This window comes from Mus caroli, unplaced genomic scaffold (genome assembly GCF_978045245.1).
Source record: "Mus caroli unplaced genomic scaffold, Mus_caroli_1 scaffold_8, whole genome shotgun sequence".
NCBI lineage: Eukaryota > Metazoa > Chordata > Mammalia > Rodentia > Muridae > Mus > Mus caroli.
In genome coordinates, this window is record NW_028227263.1 from 62,956,131 (window position 1) to 62,968,319 (window position 12,189).

The 12,189-nt window shown below is 46.6% G+C and overlaps 1 protein-coding gene across 1 annotated transcript in view; it reads left to right on the plus strand.

Annotated features, from left to right (window-relative positions):
• Positions 1–3,714: 3,714 nt before the first annotated feature.
• Positions 3,715–12,189, plus strand: part of Il16 (interleukin 16) — a 104,276-nt gene continuing 95,801 nt past the window's right edge. Inside the window, exon 1 of the mRNA XM_029479675.2 lies at positions 3,715–3,816. Within this exon, the coding sequence (XP_029335535.1) occupies positions 3,777–3,816 (40 nt within the window). The 5' untranslated portion in view covers positions 3,715–3,776. The remainder of the gene's footprint in view (positions 3,817–12,189) is intronic.

Below are 12,189 nucleotides of genomic sequence, written 5' to 3' on the forward strand. Positions count from 1 at the left end.
AACAAATATTTTGTTGTTTTAGCAATGAAAAAATATCTAATGCAAGCAGGAACATTGCTTTTTTTAAGGTGGATTTTAACATCCTTGGGTTGAAAGCACATGGTTTAATGCTTATCATCAGGCCAAAGCTACTTTCCTGGCTTTTCTGAGTCATCTGCAGTTCTCCTGGGGTCTCTGTCATGCAGATTGTCCCCTATCACTACATGTGGCAGGCAGCTCTGTCTATAAGAATCAGAAGTGTCTGAGGGATGGAAAGTCAGTGCTAATATATTCCGAGGATGGAGCAGGTCACCTGCTGCACAGACCTTTGTGGACAATGAACAGTGCCTTGGGAGTCTGTGTCGTGATGTGATAATATTAGGGGAACACACAGCAGTCCAGGAAATGGGAGATGGGGGTGAGAGGGAAGTGGGCGCTCCACTTGAGCAGCATATCCCTCCAAGTGTGTCTAATTGATTTGGTTGGCATGGATTAAAGCAATGACTCCATTCTGGATTCCGGGGTTAAGGCAACTGGCCCTGGGACGTACAAAGGAATATTCATGAAAATAAAAAAGCAACTATGCTCTATTTCTCCAAACTTAATTTTGTGTCATGTAGGTGGATGAACAGTGCACCCTGTTTTGTAAACCGCTTTACTCACTTAGCACAATCTCTTAGAACTCTTCCTGTGTCTGTAAATGTCACCACATCTCCCTTTATTTAGCCTGTTTCCAGGGCCACTGCAGTTGGGGATGATAGAAATGTCAGGCAAGGTGGGGCTCTTGTAGTGCACCCCATATGATCAGCACCTGGGAAGCCCAATACTTAATCAGCACAGAGGAGAGCTGACAGCAGGAAGTGCCACTCTAAGTCCTTAACCTCACCCTGGGTTACTCTCCAGGAGCTGTTCTGACCTCAGATGCTCATAGCAGGGGCCTTTCTGGCAACCCAAGAGGTTGCCCTGAGAGACCATGATCATCCGATACCAATGGTTCTCAACCAATGGGTCTCAAACCCCCTGGCAAACCTCTATCTCAAAAAATATTCACATTACAATTCATAACAGTAGCAAAATTACAGTTATGAAGTAGCAGCAAAAATAATTTTACGGTTGAGGGTCACAACAAGCAAGGAGTTGTATTAAAGGGTCGCAGCATTAGGAAGGTTGAGAACCACAACTCTAGACCCAGCTTCTTCAACTGTGGGTACCTATGGCATGTGGGGGCCCCACAATGGAATGTGAGGGTTGTGGACAATGTGCCAAGAGTAAAAGTTTTCTGAACATGTAATATTAAAATCTAATTTAAATGAAACACCAAATTTAAGGTTTTTCTGGAAGTTCTGATTGTGCTCATGGCGTCTCCCAACACAATCAGCCGCACAATGCCAATAAACACTGAGATGCCTCAGCTCAGACACAAGACCATGCCACAGATTGCAGTGCTTTTTGGACAATACACCCAAAGCTTTCTGTCGTTTCTGAAATATAATGGCTTAGTTGAAGACAACTAAGACAATGTTTTTCTATCATCACACCTCAGTATGTATTAAATTTGTAAACCCATGGATCGCATTATGTTAGAATGCTTGATTTAAAGGTTCCCGAAAGACACTCAGTTATCAGGGTGAGGGGGATGAACCTGTGCAGTGTTCAGCCTTAAGTCTAGCATCGGCATCATATTCTGAAGGCTCAGGGAACAGCGTGAAAAGAGAGTGGAAGGACTATAAGAGTTGTTGAGTGACCATAAGGAAAGAGTGCTTTCCGGATGCAACAGGGCAGTTGCACCTATGGACTCACAGAAATTGTGACATTATGCATTAAGCTTGCACAATATCAAGCCAGACAAATGACAACGTGGACAAAGGATAGCTGCTGGGAGAAGACAATCAGTCTTCTTTAAGGGAACAAATGGTTCCTGGTATGTTAACCATGATCCAGTGAATGCTCAAACACCCAAGAGCATATGGGCAGTGCAAATATGCCTCAATGATAGAGAGAGAGAGAGAGAGAGAGAGAGAGAGAGAGAGAGAGAGAGAGAGAGAGAGAGAGAGAGAGAGAGAGAACAAAATAACAAAATTGGAGGAGGGGACGGAGGGGTAGTGAATCTGGGAGGAGGTGTAGAAAGGAGAGGTGAACATGATCAAACTACATTGTATGAAATTCTCAATGAATTAACTAAAAATTGCTCTTTGAATTGCTGACTTGAGTTCTATCAAAAGGTTATTACATGTATTTCATCTTGGGATTAGGACAGAATTTCCAGCCATTTCTGAAATAGCCCCAAGCCTACTCTGGCTACATATTTATGCCAAGAAGTGTTCTCAGCACTGATGATCACAAAATAAAAAAAGTACCAAACAATTCAAAAGCGTTGAAGATGGTTTTCATTCGCTTACATCAAACATTCATCCAAGATTTCACCCTTTATATAAGAATAACAATCACATCCTTCTCATTAGTATGCAGAACAGATCTCCTCTTTAATAAATAGTAAAATGGTAAATCTGCCAAAGAATTGTCTTAAAATAAACTTCTCTATGACCTATTGATAAATGTTTGATTTAAGTATCTACTTTAAATACCTATATTCCCAAGGACATGTATATATTTCTTGGCTGAAAAGGGATCTCGAGGAGAAAGAAAGAAGCCTTGATCTCAGGAATATTTGTGTGTGTGTGCAGGTGTGTCACTGTGACCTGGAAGACTTGAGTAGAGAGTTAGGGGTTCAGAGGGTTAATGGTGGCCTCTATAGGAGCCTGTTCCAGGGATGTCCAGGCTACTTGACAGGTACCTCAGAACTGCACCAGAGCCTGAGTCACTTCTGATCTTCCCCACTGTTAGTTCTGCTTGCCTACTTACTATGGATTATTTTGTCTTTTACGTGAAGAAATCCAAGCATTTATTTAAGCCAGCAGTCAAATTGGTCACTTAAAATAACAGTACAACATGTCCAAGTCCAAAAATACTACCCAGTATAAGGAGGCAAGCAGGGGAAATTGGTTAGAGGAGGCTGACGACATTTAACAGTGCACTGGAACCCCTGTTCTTTGATCCCTCCTCTTCCAGACGTGGGGCAGGAGCCTAGTGCCTTCTGTTTGTCTTGATTAAAGTCAGTCTCCACCTTCCCCGGAGCCCCTCTGCCCTTCTGGGGACACAGGCTGCATTCAGCACCAGCTGCTCTGCCCAGACCCTGTGCACACTTTATGAAAGGCGTTTCCCACTTGGATTGAACAGGCGCTGTGTTTGTGTGTGAGGGAGAAAATGAATCACTGTAACATGGGGCTACGATTTGGGGTGTTGTGTTTGTCCCATGCAAGTACGTAAACACAGCAGAACTCTCTGGAAACATTAGGGGCGGGCACAGAGACAGGAGTGATTCGGTGGCCCCAAGAGTGGGGCATATTTTCCACATGTCGGACCCTCTGGGTTCTGCCCTCTCTCAGCTCTCTCAGCGTTCTCCGAGGCCACGAGAAAGGCTGAGGTTTTTGCATTTCAGTCTGTGGTCCAGGAAGAGGCATAGGATCTGAGGGTTCCCTCCAGTCCAGTGAAATACTCAACTTGCTTTGTAGGGAGGCCGGAGTTGGAAGGGACCGTTGTGAAACGTTAAAGATTTTCTGGCAGTAGGAAAGGGATTTTTTTTTCCTTTCCTCCCTCCCTGCTGAGGAAAAACAGTTCTAAGGAGCGAGTCACTTTGTAGTTGTAACTCCCATTCAAAGACTCCCAGCCGGAGAAGCTGCGGATCCCTGTGCTTCTTGCGCGTGGTCTGTTGGAGACTGTCACCAGCCACACTGCTCATGAGTTTACCCAGGACCATCTTCCCCAGGAGGGAGGCCGGTAAGTGCAGCCTCTTCCTATCTGTCTCTGGGGACTTGAAGGGGCCTGATCTTTTTGGACATCTTCCCGGAGGGATGGGAGAGCCGTTTTCCTTACTTGGTGCAGCCTGTGTGTGACTATGTGCACACGTGTGCTGGGAGTCTGTTTGTCCTTGTAAGGGGTTGCCTGGATCTCACTCTTCACACACTTGGCAGAGAGGTGAAGTGCACATCACAGGAGCTACCCCCTCCCCAAGTGGGTGAGCACACCTGGCCTACTCTGAGGCTGGTGGCAAAGAGGAGCAGGGCTTTCCATGTCCAATGCTGAAGCTGTTGGGATCCCCACAGCACAGGCAGAATATAAGATGGAAATGCAAAGTGGGGTAGGGCAGTGGAACAGTTGGGGACCTCTCAAGTTTAGACTGAGGATCTCGGGTGACCTGGCTGGAGGTCCTGCCTTCCTTGCAGGTACAGTCCATGGGATGATGTCATTTCTAATGACAGCATCCTGCGTGTGCTCCAGAAACAGACACAAACAGGCTCTGGGCAGACAAGGTTAATCCTTCTGCCCAACTGTGAAAGTCAGTGCTGGTGAAACTTGGGTTCAGCTTTAACTTTGGCAAACGGAATATACACATGGTTTCCTTTAAAAAGGAGAGTGACGCGAGTCAAAAGCACAGCCTGACTTTTCCAGCTCCAGGAAGACGTGGGTAAAACTCTTGAGCTCTTTTGACTAGCTCTCACAAAAAACACTCTGAATTCAGAGGGAAAGCAGGAGGGCAGGCCACCACCCGGGCAGGGGTGTGGTGTCTGTGGCTCCAAGAGGAGCTGGCTTCCCAATCTTGAGAAAGATGTTCACCGTTGCTATGGCTCAGCTTCCTCCTTTTGAGATCAGGGATAATCCATGCCTGCCTCACAAGGTGAGAGAGACAAGAACAGAGCTCCTGAGCAGCATGGACATAACGGGGTGACCACGTGAAGTCTCAGGAGTAACTCTCCTAGGTGCTCCAGCAACTATCACAGATTTCTGGGCTCTTGGGTAGAAGCAGTAATGGTATCCTCTATGCCAGGGAGCAGGCTTCCATTCAAATGGCTCTTCTTGGAAAATGACCCTGTGGATGGGGACTCTGCTCCAGCAAGCATTGCTGTGGTACTCAGTGTTGTGTAGGAACACCTTAGCTCTTACTCACGTTCTGTCTCTGGTTATATCTCCTTCACTGAGGTTTCCTTGGCAACAGACTCTGAGGCAGAGTTGCGAGAGTGGGAATTTCCCTGCAGAGTGCTATAGGTACAGCACCTATGAGGGAAACGGCTTACAACAGGGTGGATAGCAGGACCGTGATGGAGTTGCAGCATTGGCTCTGGCTGGTCTAGCTGTTCCTGGAGAGCTTGGTACTGTTGCAATGATAAAGCACTGCGTGGGGCTGCTCCCAAGGCTGGAGCATCATCATGGGTAAGGCAGCTTCAGGACTCTGAGAAAAGCTAGAAGAGTTCAGCTGTGGTTTGTCCCAAGCAACCTCGGTGTTGGCTGTGGGAACGGATGTCTTAATCATGGGGTAAGGAAATGAGTGACAGCCACACAGCAGATCTGACTGAATGCCTGATCCTCTTCAAGTTTACCTCTAAAGAAGTTTGAGCATTAGCAATATGGCCGCCTGTCCAGTAGGAGTCTTACAGAGCAACGTGATCTTGAATAAGTTCTTGTCCATTACAGAACTCAGAGTCCCCAAGGACAAAATGGTTAGATAGGAGATGGACTAGAGACCCGAGGAACCATTCTGGTGGAACCATTGTACAAGTGTAGATGCAAGTGACCATGCTGGTTGCTTGTATCTGTCTAGGTCTCAGGACTGCAACCATCTTAATTTCTTCTGCTAGAAAATAGAATCTCAGACCCTTGGGGGACATCCCTGTGAATGGAGCAGTTGCCAGCAGGGGGTCAGTCTGCAAGGCAAACCCCAGCTCTGCACAGGGCTGGAGGCAGGAGGGCCTAGCACTGGCGACTCCTGCTGTGCACTTTCTCTGCTCCAGGGAAGAAGTTCCGCTGTATGAGACACTGTGTATCCCTTTAATAGTTCAGAGTGTTGTAACGTTTCCAGAGACAAGTATGGGTGCAGCAGTGTTTGCTTGTTTTTCTTTTTCTGTGACACAGCTTGTAATGTTCATTCTATTGCATTGTAGCTTACATTATTTAAATAATTATGCATTGGAAAGTTGTATTAGCAAAACCAGAAACTAGTAGATGTGTTGAAAAGAATTAATTGGTATATTAAGTAATAAAGTATACATTTAGGGTACCACTATTGAAAATAAGCAGGAACGAGTAGAACATGAATTATCAGGAGAATGTTGCCATTGCGGTTTTCTTGATTAGACTGCAGGCTTATATATATATATATATATATATATATATATATATATATATATATATATATATACATACATACATATATGCAAGTATATATATATGTATATATATACATATATGCAAGTTTTAACTTTTTTAGCTTTTAAAGTTAGTATAAAATGTACCAGGTTTAATTATGCATTTTCCTATATGTACCACACTATACTTTGTTCTATGTCATGCCCAGTGAAATCACTTTCTTCAAGCACTTGGGATTCATTTGTAGCACATTGTTTGTCTAGAGCATTCTATGCTTCAGGCACTGTGCTGGATGCTCAGCATCGAATGGTACATGCTAAATAAACAACAAAACCATGAAGCTAGGGGCCTCCAAGAGGCTCTGGTTGAGAAAAGCCAACCTAATCTGCTGGCTTAGAATGGACTTCTGGGAGGAAGTCGTGTTTGAGCTGTGTTTGTTTCTTTGTTTGTTTGGTTTTGGTTTTGTTTTCTATTCAGGATGTGTGGGTGTTAAGACTGCATAGGATCTGTTATGCTGGTGCATTGTCAGCAGGAAATTTGCTTAAGACGTGGGGTGAGAGGATCAAGAGTTTGAGACCAACTTATGCTATACTTTTCCAGATGGGTGTGGTTATGCACACCTGTAATCTTAGTACTTAGGAGACTGAAGCAGGAGGATTGTTGTGAGTTTGAGGATAGGCTGGGTAAAAGGTGAGTTCAAAGCCAGCTTAGTCTAGATAGGGAGATCCTGTTTGAATAAGCAGCATTACCATCACTACACAGGTCAGGGAGAGGGGTGGAAATGCAGATTCTGGGCCAAGGGTACTGGATGGTGTCAGGCTAAGGAAAGAAAGTGGCTTTAGACCTCCCCACTGCACCTAGCCACTGTACAGGAGAACATTTTTGCTAGTGAGGCAAGGTTCTTCCTGTCATCAGTCAACTGTCTCTGTCCTGGTCCCTGGATGTTGTTATAAGGTTTCCCTGTGCCTCTGGAGCATCCTTTGTAAGGTCAATCCTCTCTTCCCCTCTTCCTCCTTCTCTTCCTCCTCCTCCTCTTCCACCTGAGTGTGTTCAGCAGAAACAACTAGTAATGGCTTCCCCAGGCAGAGCTTCCCCTCCCTTCCCCACTCTGTCAGGGCAATGCACTTGTTTCTGTTTGAGAAGTGAGCTAAACGCAGGCACTGGGAGTTTCAGCAGATGGCCATGAAGAGGAACTAACATTTGAATCCTGGTCAGAGTGTTCCATGTATTGAAAAATCATGTATCAATATGCTACACTATTGCTTGAAAATAGAATTCAAACATACACACAATTATAGATATATATGCAAACACACATACACACACTCACACAAGCACACACACATACATGTACACACACACACATACACACACACAGATTTGCACACAGGTGCTTCTGCTTGACTTTGAGTCTAGATAACTACTTAGTTCCTATAAAGGTACTAAAACCTTCAGCTTTGATGGACAAAAAATACCCTGTGCCAGGAGCTGTTTTATAACTTTCTATAATGATTCTTCACTTTGCCTTCAATTTTGTGTTTTCCAAAACAGACTTATGAAGGGTTTTAAGCATACAGAGAGGCAGAAAGCATTCTACTTACTGTTCAGTCAGTGTTCTATCGCTGTGAAAAGACACCATGACCACAGCAACTCTTATAACAGAAAGCATTTGATTGGGCCTGGCTTACAGTTTCAGAGGGTTGGTCCATTTTCATCATGGCAAGAAGCATGGAGGCATGCAGACAGGTGCTGGAGCAGTAGCTGAGAGCTGCATCATGATACATAGACAGAGGGGGAGGGAGGGGGAGGGGAGAGAGAGAGAGACAGAGACAGAGATACACAGAGAGAGGGAGGGAGAGACAGAGAGGGAGAGGGAAAGGGAGAGAGAGGGAGGAAAAGGGAGAGGGAGAGGGAGAGATAGAGAGACAGAGAGGAGAGGGAGAGACTGAGTCAGGGACAGCCATAGAGAGACAAAGAGACAGAAAGAGAGACAGAGAGGTTAGGAGTGGCATGAGCTTTTGAACCCTCAAAACTCACCACCAGAGACTCATTTCCTCCAACAAGTCCACACCTCCTAATCCTTTCAAATAGTGCCACACCCTGGTGACCAAATCTATGAGCACATGCAGCCATTCTCATTGAAGTCACCACACAAACCGTGACTGTATCCAGTAGTTACATTAGATTTGTGTCATCTTCCCTTCATTGTGCCTTCCAGTCTCTTAGCCCTGCTTCCCTTCCATGCTCCATCTTTTTGTATTTGCATGTATGTCAGGTTATCACTGAGCCCGAGGGAATGGAGCTTCCCCAGTATCTGTCAGTTTACCGAGAGTGAGACACACACACCATGTCTTAAGCCAGTGCTTAGGGTGCTTTGAGAAGTGCATGCATTTCTGTGAGACACACTGCTAGGGAGTGCTGGACTGCAGATGTGGCTCAGTTGCTCAGTCGGTGGAGCTCCTCTCCAGCATGCACAAGGCTCTAGGTTTGATCTCCAGCTCTCCTTAAAGCAGTCAAGGTGCCTATAGCAGTCCTATAATCCCAGCACTTGGGAGGTGGATGCAGGACCATCAGTTCACTGTCCTCCTTGGTGACATTGTGAATTTGAAGCTAGCTGGAGACGTGAGACCCTGTGCAATCCCCCATCCCAAATGCAAGGAAGTTTTTGTATGCACTTTCAATTTGCTGGGCAGTCATATAAGGTGCCGCTAAATTTAAAGGCCTATTTACATAAAATGTAGCATCTGCTTCAATGCCTCTTAGCTCTGGAGGCAGAGTCCTTACCTGTAGTTGGTAGGCAGGGCTCACAGTGGGTATCAGTGGAAGTCAGATTCTGCAGCTAGAGGCAGCTTCAAGTGGGAGGTCACTCTCAACTAAAGCTGCTAAAGGGAAGTTATAGAGAGAATGGCCCAGGTTGGGTGAAGGTTGTATCTTTTGGTAAAATAATGTGATGAGAAGGGCAGACTGGGTCAGGGAAGAAGAAGCAGGCACATCATGGGATCCGGTCAGGGATGATGAAGGAACTACACAGAGGCTCTAAGAATATCCACATCTCTCCCAGGGCCTCCTGGGAACTCAGTACATCCTGAGCAGGAGCTGGGTTTTCATCTGCCTCCCTGAGGCTGCCCTGTGCTTCTTGATGCATCCCAGCCTGGCTCTGGCCCCAGCCCTGGAGGCAAAGAGTTGCTTTTACTGGAAAGTGTACCCAGAGCCCTCTCTCAGAGGGCTGCAGGCAGTGTTGGTGGACAAGCTTTCAACTGTCTGAGTGATGCTGTAACAGAGAGGGAGAGGGTCCAGTTACAGCCTGCTGCAGCTGCTGTGCCCTGCTGGTCCCTCCTCTTCTCTTTGGAGGGCAAATGGGGTACTGCAGTAGCTTGGGGCCTAGAAGCAAAGCTGGTATTTAAGCTGCTAGCATGTCAGCAGACACTCTTCAGGCCTTGTTACAACAACCCATTTGCAAAAGAGGATCTGGCATTCAGAAGGGAGAATGGCTTGTCACGCAAGCAGTGCACAGCAGAGCCGAGGACACAGGCTTCTGAACTCTCAGAGCCAGTGTTGTGTTCTTCGGTGCTTCTGCCTCCTGTTGCCAGGATGTGAGCACTTGAGCCCAGACTGATACAAGGTTCGCCTCCTATTTGCCTGTCTGTGTCCATGTCTATGGATCTGACCTCAGCATTCCTCTCTCTGCTTCCTCTTGTCCTCCTTCCTCCCCATCTTTTCCCCCTCTTTTTCTTTCTCCTCTTCTCCCTTTATCTAACAGCATGCTGTTTGTGCCAGGCCTGGCTACTGAGGGAGATGCGAGCCACAGTGCCTGGCATAGGGAAGTCACAGTTACTGCATAAAGAAGATACACCGATGAAAAAGACAGGCATGGAGTGCTTTGATGGAAGGGTAGCCCTAAATTCAGTAATGTAATTGCTAATTCATATCAGGAAGGGCTTCCTGGAGGAGGTGAGTGAGGCAAAACTTGGAAAACATACAAGTTTGCTGGGAAACAGTAGCTGGCAAGTCTCTCTCTGTCAAAGGGGTGGGGTGGGGGTGGGTGGGGGTGGGTCATGCTGACCCTGGGAGGTGGAGGAAGTAAGGCACATCTGTAGGAGACAAGCCTCTGACCTTGGCAGAGATTGAACATTTTTACAAACCGAGTCAGTCAATAACAAATGAGGAAAAGAAAGGATTTCTTCATCTTTTAAATGTTGTTCTCTGATATGAGGCAGGAGGCAGCGTTCCTCAGATAGTTGTGTGGGCAGAGAGAGTGGGGCTAGTTACCGCCTGGCACGGCTGGGCACAGCTCTCCTTAGATTCCTTCTCACTCGGAAAATGACATCCCAGGACCCAAACCCCACCCTTTGGAACACCTCTGATACTCTTAAAAAACTGGAAAAGATGAGGGGTTCAGCCAGCTCCCCTAATTTGGAGCCTTCAGGGCCCAGTAGTGTTCTAGTTCCTGTCAGGGCTGGGCTGGGTGGGGCACCAAGCTTTCTCACCCTGTATGACCGCCAGTAAGAACTGGCTTTTCATTTCTTTTTCCAGGTGGAGGGGCTGGCGGGGTGCTGGTGCTTAGTAAACCACCCTAGTCTTGTCCCTAAAATAGCACTATCCAGGCTAGGACCACTCCCTCCAGCTTTGTGTTAACCCTTTCCAAACCTGTTCGACAGATAGGATGTGGCACAGGCAGAAATCTCTAGCAGCTCAGGCTGGCAAAGTACACTTTCTTCAAGTCATGTTAAAAGGGCAGGGCCATTCAGATGATGCAGTGTTAACATCTGGCCTCAGCATCCTGCTGGATCCTCCTAAGGGCAAGGGTAGGAACTGTGGCATCTGCCAAAGGCTAACTAAGCTATAGGCACTAGGTTGGCCATTCTCAGCATGACACTGCATCTGTGCTGTGAAAACTGTCACCACCCTTCAGGTTCTGCATCTCCAGGTGATTGCCTTTGTGCTGTGACTCTTAAATAAGCCCAGGGCTAATGGTCTCATAGCTAAACTCTGTTCCCTTGAGGGGGATAATGCTCCCCCACCCTTTCCCAGTCTAAGGCCTTGAAGGGCTGGGAGTGAAGGGTACGTTTTGAAAGTGCAATTTAACCTGAGACTAATCACATGAGTTAGATGTAAGGGCTCTTTGTAAACCGTAAAGTACAAACAAATGTGGAAAGCCATTATGAGGCATCCGTGGTTTATTTATTCACTCAGTTACGTGTTGACTCATTCTGTAAATGTTTATGGAGCCCTTATGTGGGGCTGGCACGTTTGGGGGACCCTATGGTGAACAAAGCAGATGGGGTCCCTGTCTGAGGGATTGTATTCTAGATGGGGCCGATGGATGATTCGCAGGCACTCATATAGGCTAATAGGTCACCCTCTGATGGTGGAAGGTCCCCCAAAGGAAATAAACAAGGATGAGGTCGTAGATTAGAAGAGCATGTGTGGGGCGTCATTGAGATTGAGTGGACAGGACAGGCTGTATTTAGGATGGAGCCAGCCTCAGAAAGAGTTGGAAAGGGAACTTTCTTGGATCAGGGAGTAGCTGCAGAAACATGGCCTGTGGGAGAACTAATTCAAAGGCCAAGGTGACTGGAATTCAGTGAGCAAGAGGTTCGCAGGGAAAGGTATAATAGCAAGAAGTGCAAGGAACACAGGCTTCTTCCTACCACCAGGCATTCCCGGGGCTGTTAGCATGTGCCCCGCGTCACGCTCTCTCAGTAACACCCTACACCTTCGAGTTTCTGATTTTGCTTCTTAGAGCAAGCATGGGAGGCTGAGCTCACAGAACTCAGCTGCTGAGTTCTAACCAGGACAGAGCTCTCCTGGCTGTCTCCTCTCTGCCTTCTTCGGGCAGCCATGAGGCCTATGGGCTGCTGGTTAGAGAGGGAGAGTCAGTCTTCCTCCGTATGATGTATGATGGAGTTTCCAGTTTGAAGTGTTATATCATGCAAACGAGTCAGCGGGGGATCAGTCAGGGTTCTGACTATACTTGGGAATGAGTCTGTCTCAAGAGAAAATGGATTA